At 52.1% G+C, this 19,781-nt stretch overlaps 1 protein-coding gene across 1 annotated transcript; it reads left to right on the top strand.

Annotated features, from left to right (window-relative positions):
- Positions 1-11,123: 11,123 nt before the first annotated feature.
- On the top strand, positions 11,124-19,389 carry LOC119955538 (solute carrier family 2, facilitated glucose transporter member 6-like). The gene is made up of 4 exons (XM_038781811.1): positions 11,124-11,325; positions 14,813-14,975; positions 16,454-16,660; positions 19,186-19,389. The coding sequence occupies exons 1-4, from the start codon at positions 11,243-11,245 to the stop codon at positions 19,387-19,389; spliced, it is 657 nt and encodes a 218-aa protein (XP_038637739.1). The 5' UTR covers positions 11,124-11,242.
- Positions 19,390-19,781: the final 392 nt, after the last annotated feature.

Genomic DNA, 19,781 nt, shown 5'->3' with positions numbered 1-19,781 from the left:
AGAATCGTGAACAAGGACTCCTAAGTCCCTTGGTGCTTCGATTTCCGAAGCCTTTTCCCACTTAGAAAATAGTCTTTGCCTCCATTCTTCCCACCAAAGTGCATAACCTCACACTTTTCCACATTGTATTCCATCTGCCACTTCTGTGCCCACTCTCCTAGCCTGTCCCAAGTCCTTCTGCAGCCTCCCTGATTCCTCAAAACTACTTTTCCCTCTGTATATATCTTTGAATAGAATAGAATAGAACAGTACAGCACAGAACAGGCCCTTCGGCCCTCGATGTTGTGCCGAGCAATGATTAACCTACTCAAACCCACGTATCCACCCTATACCCGTAACCCATCAACCCCCCCCCCCCCCACCACCAACCTTACTTTTTAGGACACTACGGGCAATTTAGCATGGCCAATCCACCTAACCCGCACATCTTTGGACTGTGGGAGGAAACCGGAGCACCCGGAGGAAACCCACGCACACACGGGGAGGACATGCAGACTCCACACAGACAGTGACCCAGCCGGGAATCGAACCTGGGACCCTGGAGCTGTGAAGCATTTATGCTAACCACCATGCTACCCTGCTGTCATCTGTAAACTTAGCAAAAATGCCCTCAGTTGCTTCTTCCAGATCATTAATGTATATCATGAAAAGCTGTCATCCCAACACTGACCCCTGTGGGACACCACTCGTCACCAGCTGCTGTTCTGAAAACACCCCCTTTTCCCCACTCTCTGCCTTCTGCCAGTCAGTTAATCCTCTACCCTACAACAAAAGTTTACATTTATAATATACTGTCATCATCCCCAAGAGATTGATAACTTTTTAAAATAAATTAGAACTTCTCGTGACTGACTAAAAGGATCACATGACAAGATTTCAAGTTTTAAGTCTTTTGCTGTAAAAAAAAATTAAAAAGCAACATTGACTAAACACTATTTTAGTAGGCAATTGATCCTTAAAATTATAGAAAAGAGCCCTCCTATCCTTCTCCCACTGGAGAGCCTTGATGAGATATTTGTACTGGGACAAAATTCCACAGAAGCAGGTGGGATTTCCAAACAGCCACCTCGACACCTAGCAGCCCCTGTGTCTGCCTCCATAATATTCCCTGGTTATCAGGCCCAACTCCAACTCACCCATTCCCTGGTAATGAAGATGGCGCACATTTTCTCCAGAGGTTCGGTGGGGTTGCTGGATTACGGGGATAGAGTGAAGATGTGGGCTTAGGTAGGGTGCTCTTTCAAGGGCCGATGTAGACTTGATGGGCTGAATGGCCTCCTTCTGCACTGTAAATTCTATGATACTATGAGGTGGACGGGCTGTGGTTGGAATTTTTCAGCTCCCCCTATCCATCTGAAAATGAAAATCCAGATCTTGGTGTCTTCAATCTGATGGTGATTGGCTGTCTCTACCTCTCCCAGATTCTTGCAGACTGAGGAAAATCCCGCAGCCCAATCCTACAATGGATTTCTATGTCCTGTTCCCCTCGCAAAGTCCATCTCCATGGCAAAGTGAATCTCAGGGGCCTTGTATCTAGGCAGAAATGCTGATTGGCTATCTTCTAAACCCCCCAACTTAATTCTATATTGGAATTAAATAGATTTAAAGTATAACCATTTAGAAAACTTGACATCCCTAACATCTCCCTGTGGGATTTGGGGACTAACAGTCTACCCACTGTTATCAAAGATGCACTTGCCTTATCTCCTACCGGTGTAAATATTTTGCACCTTGTTCCCAGCACAAAACCAACCTGTCTCACTGACCCTATAGCAACCAAGCCATCCAGGATTCACTTGTTGTCAAGCAAGATTCAGAGTAGGTCACATGACCCTCTTCACTACTCCATTTTACCTTAAATTAAACAGATAGAATCCCAAAACATAACAAACGTATACATTTTATATTTGTAAGAATACATTTAATGTCAACACTGCTCTCTCCCAGAAAACATTATTGCTTTATTCTGCCATAATGAATCACAACTCCACCTCTCAATAAGAGTGACCACTGTTGGTTCCTTAGAACATAGAACAGTACAGCACAGAACAGGCCCTTCGGCCCTCGATGTTGTGCCGAGCAATGATCACCCTACTCAAACCCACATATCCACCCTATACCCGTAACCCAACAACCCCCCCATTAACCTTACTTTTTAGGACACTACGGGCAATTTAGCATGGCCAATCCACCTAACCTGCACATCTTTTGGACAGTGGGAGGAAACCGGAGCACCCGGAGGAAACCCACGCACACACGGGGAGGACGTGCAGACTCCGCACAGACAGTGACCCAGCCGGGAACTGAACCTGGGACCTGGGACCCTGGAGCTGTGAAGCATTTATGCTAACCACCATGCTACCGTGCTGCCCTTGGTGGGCAGCATGGTGGCACAGTGGTTAGCATTGCTGCTTCAAGGCGCCAGAGTCGCAGGTTCAATTCCCGGCTCAGGTCACTGTCTGTGTGGAGTCTTCACATCCTCCCCATGACTGCGTGGGTTTCCTCCGGGTGCTCCGGTTTCCTCCCACAAGTCCCAAAAAACGTGCTGTTAGGTGAATTGTGTACCCGAACAGGCGCCGGAATGTGGCGACGAGGGGATTTTCACAGTAACTTAATTGCAGTGTTAATGTAAGCCTACTTGTGACACTAATAAACATCATTATTATTATTTTTTATAAATCTTTTTAAAAATAAATTTAGAGCACCCAATTCATTTTTTCCAATTAAGGGGCAATTTAGCCTGGCCAGTCCACCTACCTTGCACATCTTTGGGTTGTGGGGGCGAAACCCACGCAAACACAGGGAGAATGTGCAAACTCCACGCGGACAGTGACCCAGAGCTGGGATCGAACCCGGCTCCTCGGCACCGTGAGGCAACAGGGCTAACCCACATCATTATTATTATTAACATGCTCTTTAAATTTTCAATTTAAATTGATGCCTCCAGGAGTTAAGTAAATGCTTTCTCAGAAGTCTCCTCCTTGAAAGTAATTATTCACATTTGTGCAAGTAGAGGATATGCTTCCTGAGGAAATCATGAGATATAAGCCCCTCATAAGGTCTTGAGAGAGACTACATTTTACTAACAAATCATCATAAATAGCATGACTGTGATGTGACTGTGGCCGATTCAAACCTCAACTCCACTGATCTGAATTCATTCAGGAGTTGTGGGCATTCCTGGCTCAACCAGTATTTATTGCCCACCCCCAACTGTCCTATCAAAGGTGGGTGGTGAATCATCTTCTTCAAACTCTCAGGCCCTTGAGGTTGTTGTAGAGGTTTGTTATAGCTGAGTGGCTTGCTGGGTCATTTCAGTGTCAACCACATTTATCTAGTTTATCTCAATATCACTTCATAGCTTTGCCCAACAAGAATCTATCACTAACATAAAAGCAAAATTGAATAGATGCTGGGAATCTGAAATAAGAACAGAAAATGCTGAAAATACAATCAGGCAGCATATATGGAGAGAGAAATAGTTGATGTTTTAGGTCTGGGACTGAGAGAAGTCAGAAACTGAATAGGTATTGTGCAGATGATAGGGGAGAATATTCTCTCTCTGCCTGGATCCCTCCCTGTGGCCCATAGCCCTTTTAAACCTTTCAGTGAGAACTGCTAATGTGACACTGGTCAATTCTCAGCTCCCCTTACTCAATGTAACATGTAACTTCCTCTTTATCACACCAGCTGACAGCCAGTGTGATATTCTCTGGCATACTTAAAGTGCCAACTATCTGATACTTCCTCCTACCTCCCTGTGGTGGTCTGATTAGCATAGCTGCCTGCCATTGGTGCAGAACACCGGCTTACCATTGGCCCTGGTCGGTCATGTGCCTCTCGACCGGTTGGTTGAGACCAGTCATGTGACGGTTCCCCGATTGGTCGAGAGGCTGAGTTAACCCCGCCTCCAGGGCGGGGTATAAATACCCAGTACCCCCGGCGGTCGTCCTTATACTGTAATCGACCGCAGGGCTAACATCTAGCTGATTAAAGCCATACTTTTGTCCAGCAACTTGTCTCGCGTTCAATTGATGGTACATCAATTTAATAAGCTAGAAATTTGAAGATGGAGCTCCGGATCAAGCCCGAATGCCTCCGCATCAGCCCGCAAACTCCGAACGCATCGGAAATCTTCAAGCATTGGCTGGCGTGTTTCGATGGTTACCTGGCGTCCGCAAGCAGCCCCCCCCACCATGGCACAGAAGCTTCATATTCTCCATTCCAGCGTGGGCATGGCGGCCTACGCGATGATAGGGGAAGAAAAAGATTACAACGCGGCCATGGATAAGGTGAAAGGACAGTTTCTTAAGCCGGTAAACCGAGTGTTTGCCCGACATCTGCTGGCTACCAGACAACAGTTCCCCGGTGAGTCCTTAGACGATTTTTACCAGGCCCTCGCTGTCCTGGGGAGGAATTGCTCCTGCCTCCAAGTTTCAGCTACGGAGCACATGGAGCTTTTGATTAGAGATGCTTACGTGGCTGGAATGCAGTCCCCCGCTATCCGCCAGCGGATGCTGGAGAAAGACGACCTCAGCCTAACTGAGGCACAGACTCTCTCCACCTCCCTGGAGGTCGCCGACTTAAACGCCCGCGCCTATGTCCCCAGCCGCGCTGCAGCGCCCTGGGCCCCCTGGCACGCTTCCCCACCGCCATCCGCCGCTCCCGACCCACCTCAGGCCTGCACCGCGGGACGCCCCGACAAGTCCGCGGGGCCCCGCTGCTATTTCTGTGGGTTTGCCAAACACCCTCGCCCGTGCTGCCCAGCCCGCTCCGCCCTTTGTAAGAGCTGCGGGAAGAAGGGCCATTTTTCGTCGGTCTGCCAGGCCAAATCGGAGACTGCTGTGCCGCGCAGCGACCGGGGATCTCCTCCTCCGGCCCTTCCGGGCCCCTCCAGCGCACCGCGCCAATCTCTTCCCCCCCGCCCCCGGGCCCCTGCGCCCGGCCTGCGCCTCTCTGCCCCCGCTCTCAGCCGCTCCGATCGGCCCGCCGGCACCGCTAACCCCGCCCCCCAGCAACCACGAGGGTCCCGCGGGCGCCGCCATCTTGGGCCCCGGACGCCACGTGCGGGTCCTGGGCGCCGCCATCCTGGGGCACCGACTCCACGTGCGGGTCCTGGGCAACACCTTCCGGGACTGGCACGCAAGGTTCTTCCAGCATCTACTCGGCCGACGACGACTACGACGATGGATCTTCTCCACGGCTCGCGGCCATTCAGCTCGACCAGTCACGTCCACGCACGCTCGCCAAGACGACGATGCTGATCCACCTCAACGGCCACAAGACGGGCTGCCTGCTGGACTCCGGGAGCACGGAAAGCTTCGTGCACCCTGACACGGTAAGACGCTGCGCATTCCCTGTCCACCCTGTAAAACACAAAATCGGGTTAGCCTCAGGTTCGCACTCCGTCCACATCACCGGGTGCTGCATCGCGGACCTCACAGTCCAAGGGAAGGTTTTTAAAATTTATAAACTCCTTGTCCTCCCCAACCTTTGCGCACCGGCGGTCCTAGGACTGGACTTCCAGTGTAACCTGCAGAGCTTGACCTTCCAATTCGGCGGCCCTATACCCCCCTCACTATCTGCAGCCTCGCATACCTCAAAGTGGACCCCCCCTCCCTGTTTGCTAACCTCACCCCCGATTGTAAACCTGTCGCCACTCAGAGCAGACGATACAGTGGCCAGGACCGGACCTTCATCGGGTCTGAGGTCCAGAGGCTCATTAAGGAAGGAGTTATCGAGGCCAGCAACAGTCCCTGGCGAGCCCAAGTTCTGGTGGTCCGGACTGGGGAGAAAAACCGGATGGTCATCGACTATAGCCAGACCATCAACCGGTTTACGCAACTGGACGCGTATCCTCTCCCCCGTATTTCCGCCATGGTAAACGAGATCGCGAAATACAAAGTCTTCTTCACTGTGGACCTCAAGTCCGCTTATCACCAGCTCCCCATCCGCGCGAGTGACCGCAAGTACACCGCGTTCGAGGCTGATGGGCGCCTCTACCACTTCCTCAGGGTTCCATTCAGTGTCACAAATGGAGTCTCGGTCTTCCAACGGGAGATGGACCGAATGGTCGACAAGTACGGATTACGGGCTACCTTCCCGTATCTCGATAATGTCACCATCTGCGGCCATGACCAGCAGGACCATGACATCAACCTCCGAAAATTCCTCCAAACCGCAAAACTCCTTAACCTCACGTACAATAAGGATAAGTGCGTGTTTAGCACCGACCATCTAGCCATCCTTGGCTACATAGCGCGTAACGGAGTGATAGGCCCCGACCCCGAACGCATGCGCCCCCTGATGGAACTCCCTCTCCCCAATACCCCCAAATCCCTCAAACACTGCCTGGGGTTCTTCGCATACTATGCCCAATGGGTTCCCAACTACGCTGACAAGGCCCGCCCCCTCATGCAAACCACGACCTTCCCACCGTCGACAGAGGCCTGCCAGGCCTTTAGCCGCATCAAAGCGGGCATCGCAAAGGCCACGATGCGCGCCATCGACGAGTCCCTCCCCTTCCAGGTCGAGAGCGACGCATCAGAAGTAGCTCTGGCGGCCACCCTGAACCAAGCGGGCAGACCCGTGGCCTTCTTCTCCAGAACCCTCCAGGCTTCCGAACTCCGCCACTCCTCAGTGGAAAAGGACGCCCAGGCCATAGTCGAAGCCGTGCGACATTGGAGGCACTATTTGGCCGGCAGGAAGTTTACCCTCCTCACAGACCAACGGTCAGTAGCCTTCATGTTCGATAATGCACAGAGGGGCAAGATTAAGAACGACAAGATCTTACGGTGGCGGATCGAGTTGTCCACGTACAACTACGATATCTTGTATCGTCCTGGGAAGCTCAATGAGCCTCCTGATGCCCTGTCCCGCGGTACCTGCGCCAGCGCGCAGATAGACCGCCTCCGCTCCCTCCACACGGACCTCTGCCATCCAGGGGTGACCCGTTTCTATCATTTCATAAAGACCCGCAATCTGCCCTACTCCATCGAGGAAGTCAGGACAGTAACCCATGACTGCCACATCTGCGCAGAGTGCAAACCGCACTTCTACCGCCCCGAGCGCGTGCATCTGATCAAAGCATTCCGCCCCTTCGAATGTCTCAGCATTGACTTCAAGGGGCCCCTTCCCTCTAGCAGCCGCAACATTTACTTCCTGACGGTAATCGATGAATACTCCCGCTTCCCCTTCGCCATTCCCTGCCCCAACATGACCACATCGACCGTCATTAAAGCCCTCCTCTCCATCGACTCCCTGTTCGGCTACCCCGCGTACATACATAGCGATCGGGGGTCCTCCTTTATGAGCGACGAGCTGCGTCAATTCCTGCTCAGCAGGGGCATTGCCTCTAGCAGGACAACCAGCTATAACCCTCGGGGTAACGGACAGGTCGAGCGGGAGAATGGTACCATCTGGAAGACCATACTACTGGCCCTCCGGTCCAGAGATCTCCCTATTTCCCGATGGCAAGAGGTGATCCCGATGCCCTACATTCTATCCGCTCCCTCCTCTGTACCACAACTAATCAGACACCTCATGAACGTCTTCTTGTTTTCCCCAGGAGGTCGTCCTCCGGATCCCCTCTCCCAACGTGGCTGGCCGCACCCAGACCCATCTTGCTCCGGAAGCATGTGCGGGTGCACAAGTCCGACCCGTTGGTGGAACAAGTCCAGTTACTCCACGCTAACCCGCAGTATGCGTACGTGGAGTACCCCGACGGTCGGCAGGACACGGCCTCCCTCCAGGACCTGGCACCCGCCGGCGTGCGGCCCTCCCCCCCCTTCACCACAGACCCCCCCCCTGTTCTTTTTCCCCCAGCGCCCTACCCAGGCCACCCCTCCCCCATCCATGGCGTCTCCACCACCAGCCCGGATTACTGAGACAGTTCAAGAACCATCGCTCCCGAGTCCCGGACATCAGCGGAACCACCACCATCGGCTGAACCAGCGTCACCAACTCCACTGCGGCGGTCTTCCAGGACGTCACGGGCAACGAAAAGGCTGATCGAGTCCATTTAACTTTCAACACCACCATGGACCTTGTATGGACACTATGGGCGCGATTCTCCCAAAACGGGAGAAATCGTAAAGCTGGCGTCAAACCCGGGCGGGTTTGACACCAGCGCGCCCCTTCCCGACCGGGAACCGATTCTGGTCCCCGGTCGGGGCTAGCAGCCCGACGCCGTAGGCTCCGGCATGACGGGCTTAACGAATATCGTTAAGCCCGCTTGCCGGAGTTAGCGCCGGCTGACGCGTCATATGACGTCAGCCGCGCATGCGCGGATTGGAAGACTCCAACCCGCGCATGCGCGGATGACGTCATCGCGTATTTGCGCGAAACCCGCGCATGCGCGGGCCGGGTTGCCCCTCAGCCGCCCCGCGAATGGATACTGCAGGACGGTGGAAGGAGAAAGAGTGCGCGGGCATCGGGCCCGCTGCCCGCGATCGGTGCCCACCGATCGCGGGCCCATGGCACCCTTGGCACGGCCGTGGTACTGCCGTGCCAATCGGTGCCATGGTTATAAAAAGCGAGTTTGTGACGCCGTTTTTACGAACGGCCAGACCAGGTGTGTTTGCCGTTCGTAAAAACGGCGTAAAGGGCTGGGACTTCGGCCCATCGAACAGCTGTGAATCGCTGCCGGCCGTAAAAAAAACGGCGGCAGCGATTCGGGTCGGGAGTTGGGCGGGGGGTGGGGGAGAATAGCGGGAGGGCGGGAAAAATGTCGGGAAGGCCCTCCCGCTATTCTCCGACCCGTCGTGGGGGTCGGAGAATTTCGCCCAAAGTACTGTTGTTAAATGTTTGGGCCAGTGGGAAGCCAAGGATACATTTTTTCCCCTAGTCTCCTTACTACTCATACCACCAGTTCTCCCCCCCCCCCCCCCCCCAGCTCTAGTTGACACCCCCCCCCCCCGGCTTCTTTCTCTGCAAGGGGTGAATGTGGTGGTATGATTAGCATAGCTGCCTGCCATTGGTGCAGAACACCGGCTTACCATTGGCCCTGGTCGGTCATGTGCCTCTCAACCGGTAGGTTGAGACCAGTCATGTGACGGCTCCCCGATTGGTCGAGAGGCTGAGTTAACCCCACCTCCAGGGCGGGGTATAAATACCCAGTACTCCCGGCGGTCGTCCTTATACTGTAATCGACCGCAGGGCTAACATCTAGCTGATCAAAGCCATACTTTTGTCCAGCAACTCGTCTCGCGCTCAATTGATGGTATATCACTCCCCCTGAACTATCACCTCACCCCTGAACCATTGTCTCCAGAACCGTTTGTGACCTAATCTCCCCTGGAGAACTTGGCTTCACCATCTCCAATCTCATAGTCCCCGAACCCCAAACAGACTGATTCTGATTCTCCCTCTTCCCAAAATCCACAATCGAAACCAATGGGAGACAAATCGTTTCAGTCTGTCCCTGAATTTCCTCCCATCTCAACTTCATTTTTGCTCCCCTTGTCCAGTCACTTCTCACCCCCACCCCCATTTCCTGGCCATTTCCTCTTCATTATGGTCGTCCAATCTGTCAACGCCTCCACCCCCCATCAGGAGGGTCTGAGGGCTCCATGCTGAACGGAGACCCAACTTGTCTCTCTCCGTCACCACCACCCTGCACCTGGCTGGACTTGTTCTCAAACTTAAACAACTTCTCCTTTAACTCTACTCACTTCCCCCAAAAGAAAGGTATTACTCGGGGAACTTGCATGGTTCTACCTATGACTGCTCTTTTGTGGGATATACGGGACATTCTTTGTTCCAGTCTTACTCAGATCCCCTCCTCCACCTCTTTTTGCTGCTACATCAATGACTGTGTTAGTGCCACTTCTCACTCCCAACCTGAACTGGAAATTTCATCAGCTCTGCTTTCAATTTACACTCTTCTCTTCACCTTCACACGTTCAATCTCTGACTCTTCCTTTCCCTTCCTTGACATCTCTGTGTGCATTTCTGGAGACAAGCTATCAGATAATATTCACTACAAACCCATGGACACCCTTGACTACACTTCCTCACACACACTTCCTGTAAGGAACCTATTGCATTCTCCCAGTTTCGCCGTCTATTCCAATGACACAGCCCTTACCCCAAAATCTCCAATATGTCTTCCTTTTTCCTCAACAAAGGATTTCCTCCGCTGTGGTTGACAGGGTTCTCCACCATATCCAATCTATTTCCCACACTTCTGCTCTCACCTCTATCCCTCCCTCCCACCTTTCACCCCACCAGCCTCCACGTTCAACCGATCCTCCCCCACCATTCCAACCAACCCCAGCGGAATGCTCCCCATCTTCCCCTGCCCTCCCCTTTCAGCATTCCAGAGGAACCGTTCCCTCTGAGTGATCCAGTTCCTCTCCTCAGTCACCCTCAACACTGACCCTTTCCCACTCCACCTATCCAGGCAACTGCCGGAGATGCAACATTTGTCCTTTTGCCTCCTCCCTTCTCGCCCTCCGAGGCCCCAAATACTCCTTCCAAGTGAAGCAGGAATTTACTTGTTGCCCTTTCTGTTTATTTGTTCACAATGTGGTCTCCTGGACATTGGGGAGGTCAAAGGCAGACTGAACCACCGCTTTGTGGAACACCTCCCTCCGTCCGCAGGCACGATCCGGACCTTCCAGTCACCTCTCATTTCAATTCTCCACCTCGCTCCCACTCTGACCTTCCTGTCCTCGACCTGCTACAGTTTCCCAATGGAGCTCCACCCAAGCTAGAGGAACAGGTCCTCATCTTCTGTCTTTGGTGCTGTGCAGATTCCTGGACTCAATACTGACTTTGACAATTGGTGCGATGAATCCCCGAATAGTCTGCCTTCAATTTTATGGTTCTGCCCTTTTATTCTGGACCCCTGCTCCTGCCCCCCTCCCCCGCAGCCCGCACCAGAGGAAATATTTTCTTTCTGACTACCTTATAGAATCATTTAATCATCTTAAACACCCCACAGTCAACCCATTCCCACCTTTGATCTGCAAAATCTAATTTTCAATGCTGCACATTAACTGGAGATTTGAGGATTTCCATTTCTCACAGAGACAGGGTTGAGACATTGGCTGGAGGAAGTTTATGAACAACTTGATCAGCAGCTCTGTACAAAAATTCCGGGCAGCTGGTTGAATGGCCAATGGTCAAAATGACTCATTTCTGCAAACGGTGAAACCCCTGGAGGAGGAAGTTCAGAGGGGAAGATGAAGGAATAAAACCGATTGCTTGATCAAGTACATCAGCCACTACTCCGTCCATCATGAGTAGCCCACTGCTCAGGAAACAGGCTCCTCACCAATACAACACCTTCCAAGATGTTGGTGCTCAGCAGATACAAACAGGGTAAGAAATTAAAAACCTTTTAGATCTGTTAACTGAAATTTAGATATTTGAATAACGAAAAAGTGAATTTTTAAGAAGAAAACATTACCTTTCAAAAAAAAATTACATTTTGCAGTGAAATGGTCCAGCAGTGACTGGTATTTCTGTAATAACTGAGGTGATCTACCTCAGGGAATGTTTCAGCTCCTTTCTCCACACTTTGCAGACTTGCACTTTCCTCTTCAGTTGCTTTACCTCCCATTTTCAATTGCAAGTTGTCTAACTTCATCATCCCACCCCCCCCCCCCCCCAACCTTTGGTCTACATTCCTCAAAACTTCCTTCAGCAAGTTCCCCTGATTTAGAATGAGCTAATCCAGCCTTGTTGCTTTTCCTTGATGAATTGCATTTGTATAGTTACCTCAATGTGGTAATATGTCCCAAGGTGTTTCACGAGGTGGTGGGGGGGGGGGGGGTTCTGAAACAGACATTTGTTACTGATTCACTGAAGGAGATGTCGGGGCAAAATTTTGCAGGCGCTGGGGGGGGTCAGAACTGAGTTACAAAAGTGCGTTACTTTTGCTTCATTAAAACACCAATTGCCTCAGAAGAGACATCATTGACTGTAACACACTTACGACTGTCCCAAGGTTGTGTGAGAACATTGCTAGCTCTTTCTCAGTTTGCCTATGAGTTAGGTTAGAATAATAATAGAATATTCAGGAAAGACAAGGAATTGCCAATTCAACTTCCAGTCGTTTCAGTGTGAGACGGTATATTTTGATTGGAAGAGTAAGAAGGAAGATGTCCCATATTCCCCGGAAATTCTTTTTTTATGTAAATTTAAAGTACCCAATTAATTTTTTCCAATTAAGCTTGGCCAATCCACCTACCCTGCACATCTTTAGGTTGTGGGAGCGAAACACAGGGAGAATGTGCAAACTCCACACGGACAGTTGCCCAGAGCCGGGATCGAACCTGGGACCTCGGCGCCGTGAGGCAGCAGTGCTAACCCACTGCACCACCGTGGTGCCCCTTCCCTGGAAATTCTGAGTTGAAATGGGGTAAGGGGGCAGAGGGATCCGGGAGACAGATACACAAATCCCGAAGATTGGTCAGACAGGTTAACAAGGTCAGAAATGGGCAAACGCTGGGATTCATTTCCAGAGCAATGGAATTGAAAAGCAGAGAAATGATATTAATCTTTTTCGCAACCTTGGTTAGACCACACTTGGAGCACCGTGTACAGGCCCAGGCCTTCTATGTAGCAAAAATATTGCAGAAGGTGCAAAAAAAGGTTTGCTGGAACGATACCAGAACTGCGAGGTTCTATCGAACAGGGAAGTCTGTGCAGCTAGGGACTCAGATGGCTGAGGGGGCGAACTGATCAAGGTCTTTCCAATTATGAAAGGATTCAACCGGATGGATGCAGAAAAGATGTTTCAACTGGTAAAAATCATGTTACTCTGTTCACAGCCCAAAGGCAAACCTGCTGTGTAACTTACATCAAAAAAATCACAATAGATTAAGTAATCAAATTGAAAACAGACAAATGTAACAATTCAGTAGTAACCAAAGTCGACAAACAATTCAGGAGTTAGCAGTGAGGTGGGGGGGGGGGGGGGGGGGGGGGGGGGGGGGGGGGGGCGCAGCATCTCAATGTTAATTCCAATTATATTAAACTTACAAACCAGGCACTGAAATGCATGTAAATTCCATAATGTAAGTCCCTAATTTAACAGCCAAATTGGTCTGCTCATGAACAAGACAAAAAACTAGAGGGTCTTCAACCTAAAATAAAACCAAAAAAATTCCGAAGGGGAATTGAGGCAAAATGGGCGGGATTCTCTGACCCCCCGCCAGGTTGGAGAATCACCGGGGGGCGGCGGGAATCCCGACCCCGCCGGCTGCCATATTCTCCGGCGCCAGTGATTTGGCAGGGGCGGGAATAGTGGTGTGCCAGTCTGGGCCGCTGGCAGCAGCCTCCCCAGCGATTCTCTGGCCCACGATGGGCCGAGCGGCCGCCCGTATACGACGGGTCCCGCAGGCATAAATTACAACAGGTACTTACCGGCGGGACCTGGCACCGCGGGCGGCCTCCAGGGTTCTCGGCAGGGCGCAGGGGGGATCTGGCCCTGGGAGGTACCCCCCGGTGGCCTGGCCTGTGATCGGAGCCCACCGATCCGCGGGCGGGCCTGTGCCGTGGGGGTCACTCTATTCCTCCGCGTCGGCTGCTGTGGATCTCCGCCATGGCCGATGCAGAGATTAACCCCTCCCTGCGCATGCGCTGGGATGATGCCAGCAGAGGCCCTTCGGCGCCGGTTGGCATGACGCCAAGCCCCTTCCGCGCCAGCTATCCCGCGCATCTTTGGGGTGGCCCGACGCCTGAGTGGTTCACGCCACTCCTTCGCGCCGGAGTTGCCCGCCCCACCGGTTTTCGCAGAATCTCACCCAATGTCTTTACCCAGAGAGTGGGGGGATGTGGGACTCGCTCCCACAGGGAGTGGGGAGAATGTGGGACTCGCTCCCACAGGGAGTGGGGAGAATGTGGGACTCGCTCCCACAGGGAGTGGGGAGAATGTGGGACTGGCTCCCACAGGGAGTGGGGAGAATGTGGAACTCGCTCCCACAGGGAGTGGGGAGAATGTGGGACTCGCTCCCACAGGGAGTGGGGAGAATGTGGGACTCACTCCCACAGGGAGTGGGGAGAATGTGGGACTCGCTCCCACAGGGAGTGGGGTGAATGTGGGACTCGCTCCCACAGGGAGTGGGGAGAATGTGGGACTCGCTCCCACAGGGAGTGGGGAGAATGTGGGACTTGCTCCCACAGGGAGTGGGGAGAATGTGGGACTCGCTCCCACAGGGAGTGGGGAGAATGTGGGACTCGCTCCCATAGGGAGTGGGGAGAATGTGGGACTCGCTCCCACAGGGAATGGGGAGAATGTGGAGAGAGCAGTTGGGTCGTATGGCCTGTTTGTTTGTTGTGAATTTGGTGACAGATCCACTGTGTCGGGAAGCCGGCTGTTGCCATTGTAGATCAAAGGGCAGCACGGTGGCACAGTGGTTAGCACAGCTGCCTCACTACGCCGAGTTCCCAGGTTCGATCTCAACCCTGGTCACTGACCGTGTGGAGTTTGCACTTTCTCCCCGTGTCTGTGGGGCTCTCAACCCCACAACCCAAAGATGTGCAGGGTAGGCAGATTGGCCCCGATAAATTGCCCCTTAATTGGATAAAAAGAATTGGGTATTCTAATTGGTATGCCGGAGATGTTTACGTCACCCATTGGCGCCGGAGTTGCCCGCTCCTAACCCTTAGTGTTGGGTGGGGTTACTGGGTTATGGGAATAGGGTGGAGGTGTGGGATTGGGTAGGGTGCTCTTTCGAATAGCCGCTGCAGACTTGATGGGCTGAATGGCCTCCTTCTGCACTGTAAATTCTACCGTTCAAAATTTATTTTAAAAAATAATGTCATTGCAGATGAAAGGCTTCAATGTGGGTTTGTCTTCCAGGAAAGTCCAAAACTGGTGGATGTACCTGGCTGTGTCCACTGCTGTCTTGGGAAATCTGAGCTTTGGCTATGCACTGGTCTACACTTCACCTGTAGTCCCAGAATTGCAACAGTCTTCTGACCCAAATCTTCGAATGGATGATGAGAAAGCTTCCTGGTTTGAGGTAAGCAAAATAACTAACTGTTGTTCTAGAGGGATAAGGAATAAACGAGTGAGATGGACAGTGTAGAGGGAGGTTTACTCTGTATCTAACCCCGTGCAGTACCTGTCCTGGGAGTGTTTGATGGGGACAGTGTAAAGGGAGCTTTACTCTGTATCTAACCCCGTGCTGTACCTGTCCTGGGAGTGTTTGATGGGGACAGTGTAGAGGGAGCTTTACTCTGTATCTAACCCCGTGCTGTACCTGTCCTGGGAGTGTTTGATGGGGACAGTGTAGAGGGAGCTTTACTCTGTATCTAACCCCGTACTGTACCTGTCCTGGGAGTGTTTGATGGGGACAGTGTAGAGGGAGCTTTACTCTGTATCTAACCCCGTGCTGTACCTGTCCTGGGAGTGTTTGATGGGGACAGTGTAGAGGGAGCTTTACTCTGTATCTAACCCCGTGCTGTACCTGTCCTGGGAGTGTTTGATGGGGACAGTGTAGAGGGAGCTTTACCGTCAATGCTAATATAACACTGGCACCCTATTGTTGAGTAGGAAAAAAAAGCATCAGAATGACCTTGTGTGCACCGACTCTTTGAAAGGTTTGTCTATTTTTAATCAAATCCCCACCCACTGTTTCACAACAGTCCCTTGACATGTTTCCGTTCACAAGTTTATTTCGACAGTCAGACTGCGAGCCATCTCATTGGCTGTCTGAATGTGAACTCTCCCATTGGCTGTCTGACCGTGAACTCTCCCATTGGCTGTCTGACCGTGTACCATCCCATTGGCTGTCTGACTGTGAACTCTCCCATTGGCTGTCTGACCGTGTACCATCCCATTGGCTGTTTGACTGTGAGCTATCCCATTGGCTGTCTGACCGTGTACCATCCCATTGGCTCGTTGACTGTGAGCTATCCCATTGGCTGTCTGACTGTGAGCTATCCCATTGGTTGTCTGACTCTGTGCCATCCCATTGGCTGTCTGACTGTGAACTACCCCATTGGCTGTCTGACTGTGAGCTATCCCATTGGCTGTTTGACTGTGAGCTATCCCATTGGCTGTCTGACTGTGAGCTATCCCATTGGCTGTCTGACTGTGTACTGTCCCATTGGCTGTTTGACTGTGAGCTATCCCATTGGTTGTCTGACTGTGAGCTATCCCATTGGTTGTCTGACTGTGAGCTATCCCATTGGTTGTCTGACTCTGTACCATCCCATTGGCTGTCTGACTGTGAGCTATCCCATTGGCTGTCTGACTGTGAGCTATCTGATTGGCTGTCTGACTGTGAGCTATCCCATTGGTTGTCTGACTGTGAGCTATCCCATTGGTTGTCTGACTGTGAGCCATCTGATTGGCTGTCTGACTGTGAGCTATCTGATTGGCTGTCTGACTGTGAGCCATCTGATTGGCTGGCTGACTGTGAGCTATCTGATTGGCTGTCTGACTGTGAGCTATCTGATTGGCTGTCTGACTGTGAGCTATCTGGTTGTTTTTCAGTCTATCTTCACCCTGGGAGTGGGTTTTGGTGGCCTGAGCACCATGCTCCTGAATGATTTGCTCGGCCGGAAACTGACCATCATGGTGTCCGGTGTGCCGTCCGTTTTTGGATTTGCCATCATGGGAAGTGCCCAGTACGTGTGGATGTTGGACGTTGGCCGAGCCTTGACTGGGATCGCTGCAGGAATGGTGTCCGGTGCCATTCCGGTAAGATGTGATATCGGGAAGGTTGAAAGCGAGACTGTGCATTCTGGCAACGGAGGGGTTGGATTTTTCTCAGCTCCTATGGAAATTCACCTCTTGTTGCGAAGAAGAACTTGTGATGTGGAGATGTCGGCGTTGGACTGGGGTGAGCACAGTAAGAAGTCTTACAACACCAGGTTAAAGTCCAACAGGTTTGTTTCAAATCACTAGCTTTCGGAGCACTGCTCCTTTCTCACGTGAATGAAGAGGTGGATTCCGAAAACATAAATAGACAAAGTTAAAGATCCAATACAATACTTTGAATGGAGGTCTTTGCAGATAATTAAGTCTTTATCCTGTAAATTAAGTTTGGACCTGTAAAGACTTAATTACCTGCAAAGACTCCCATTCCAAGTATCGTCTTGCATCTTTGACTTTAGAACATAGAACATAGAACACTACAGCACAGCACGGCCCTTCGGCCCTCGATGTTGCGCCGACCTGTGAAACCATCTGAAGCCTATCTGACCTACACTATTCCATTTTCATCCATATGCCTATCCAGTGACCACTTAAATGCCCTTAAAGTTGGCGAGTCTACTACTGTTGCAGGCAGGACGTTCCACACCCCTACTACTCTCTGAGTAAAGAAACTGCCTCTGACATCTGTCCTATATCTATCACCCCTCAATTTAAAGCTATGTCCCCTCGTGTTGGTCATCACCATCCGAGGAAAAAGACTCTCACTGTCCACCCTATCTAACCCTCTGACTATCTTACATGTCTCTATTAAGTCACCTCTTTAACCTGGTGTTGTCAGACCTCTTACTGAGAATAAGAAGCCACAATGTTAGTATCACAGAGAAACAACACTGAGGCTGAAAACAGAGGGGGTCAGTGCTGAGGGAGTGCCGCACTGTCAGAGGGTCAGTGCTGAGGGAGTGCCGCACTGTCAGAGGGTCAGTACTGAGGGAGTGCCGCACTGTCAGAGGGTCAGTACTGAGGGAGTGGCGCACTGTCAGAGGGTCAGTGCTGAGGGAGTGCCGCACTGTCAGAGGGTCAGTACTGAGGGAGTGCCGCACTGTCAGAGGGTCAGTACTGAGGGAGTGCTGCACTGTCAGAGGGTCAGTACTGAGGGAGCGCTGGCACTGTCAGAGGGTCAGTACTGAGGGAGGCGCTGCACTGTCAGAGGGCCAGTACTGAGGGAGTGCCGCACTGTCCGAAGGGTCAGTACTGAGGGAGTGCCGCACTGTCAGAGGGTCAGTACTGAGGGAGTGCCGCACTGTCAGAGGGTCAGTACTGAGGGAGCGCCGCACTGTCAGAGGGTCAGTACTGAGGGAGTGCCGCACTGTCAGAGGGTCAGTACTGAGGGAGTGGCGTGCTGTCAGAGGGTCAGTACTGAGGGAGTGCCGCACTGTCAGAGGGTCAGTACTGAGGGAGTGCCGCACTGTCAGAGGGTCAGTACTGAGGGAGTGCTGCACTGTCAGAGGGTCAGTACTGAGGGGAGTGCTGCACTGTCAGAGGGTCAGTACTGAGGGAGTGCTGCACTGTCAGAAGGTCAGTAGTGCTGCACGGTCAGTGGGTCAGTACTGAGGGAGTGCCGCACTGTCAGAGGGTCAGTACTGAGGGAGTGCTGCACTGTCAGAGGGTCAGTACTGAGGGAGAGCTGCACTGTCAGAGGGTCAGTACTGAGGGAGTGCCGCACTGTCAGAGGGTCAGTACTGAGGGAGTGCCGCACGGTCAGAGGGTCAGTACTGAGGGAGTGCCGCACTGTCAGAGGGTCAGTACTGAGGGAGTGCTGCACTGTCAGAGGGTCAGTACTGAGGGAGTGCCGCACTGTCAGAGGGTCAGTACTGAGGGAGAGCTGCGCTCCCTCCTGCTGCAGTGAGAGTGTCAGGTTGGTGTTTGTGTTGTACTGTCAAGAGTGTGAACTCTAACCCTGGGTTTTCCGTGTCACGGACGAGTGCGTTTCCACTGAGCCAAATGGGACCACAGTGTCGGTATCCACAGGTCGGCAGATATCTGTGATTTTAAGTCTGATATCTCACCCCCATCTCCCAGAAGATGCGGGGTGGAGAATCGGAGCTGCGTTGGCGTGGTTGAATGCGCGCTGGTCGGACCATAACATCTCGGCCCGATGGGCCGAGCGGCGTCGTGAAAAGCCGAGTCGCGCCGGTGCCGTCCACACATGTTGCATTGGGGCCGGCACGTTGAAGGAAGCCACTGCGCATGCGCACGTTGGCGCTGTCGCCCAGTTCGTGCCGGGATCAGCAGCTGGAGTTGCAATAACCGCTCCAATTCCCCACTGGCCCTCTGTAGGGGCCAGAATTAGTCGGGGTGTCGGCCCGTTCACGCCATTGTTAAAACGCGATGGGGTTTACGATGGTGTAGACACTCTGCTGTGAGATTAGAACGTCACCACCCGCGATGTCCATCATTTTGGCTTGGGTCAGGGGGGCGCTATCAATTTGCCCTCATCTCAGCGGACGTTCTCATCTCTCACCTCTCAGGTCCCAACCAATTGTAACGTGTTCCATTTCTCTGCCAAGGTTTATATTTCAGAGATATCAGTGGCCAAACTGAGAGGAAGATTGGGAGTTGCACCCCAGATCATGCTTGTTTGTGGAACACTGCTGCTCTATGCATTGGGTGAGGAATTCTGTCAAATGGGAGTGACTGGGAAGGGGTTTAATCCATTGGGACTTTGGGCAATGCGAGTGAATGGGAATGGGTTTGATCCATTGGGATTGTGAACAATGTGAGTGAATGGGAAGGGGTTTGATCCATTGGGATTGTGTACAATGGGAGTGAATGGGAAGGGGTTTAATCCATTGGGACTTTGGGCAATGTGAGTGAATGGGAATGGGTTTGATCCATTGGGACTTTGGGCAATGGGAGTGAATGGGAAGGGGTTTGATCCATTGGGATTGTGAACAATGGGAGTGAATGGGAAGGGGTTTAATCCATTGGGATTGTGAACAATAGGAGTGAATGGGAAGGGGTTTAATCCATTGGGACTTTGGAACAATGGGAGTGAATGGGAAGGGGTTTGATCCATTGGGATTTTAGACAATGGGAGTGAATGGGAAGGGGTTTGATCCATTGGGACTTTGGGCAATGGGAGTGAATGGGAAGGGGTTTGATC

This window comes from Scyliorhinus canicula, chromosome 21, assembly GCF_902713615.1.
Source record: "Scyliorhinus canicula chromosome 21, sScyCan1.1, whole genome shotgun sequence".
NCBI lineage: Eukaryota > Metazoa > Chordata > Chondrichthyes > Carcharhiniformes > Scyliorhinidae > Scyliorhinus > Scyliorhinus canicula.
Note: the sequence above shows the minus strand (reverse complement) of the source record. Positions and strands in the feature narration are given on the sequence as shown.

Bases quoted from the DNA above. Each gene is read 5' to 3' on its own strand.
- LOC119955538 (XM_038781811.1), top strand. From the start codon at position 11,243: ATGAGTAGCCCACTGCTCAGGAAACAGGCTCCTCACCAATACAACACC. The intron at 11,326-14,812 runs GTAAGAAATTAA...TTTGTCTTCCAG, and splicing joins GCTCAGCAGATACAAACAGG to GAAAGTCCAAAACTGGTGGA. The intron at 16,661-19,185 runs GTAAGATGTGAT...TTCTCTGCCAAG, and splicing joins TGGTGTCCGGTGCCATTCCG to GTTTATATTTCAGAGATATC.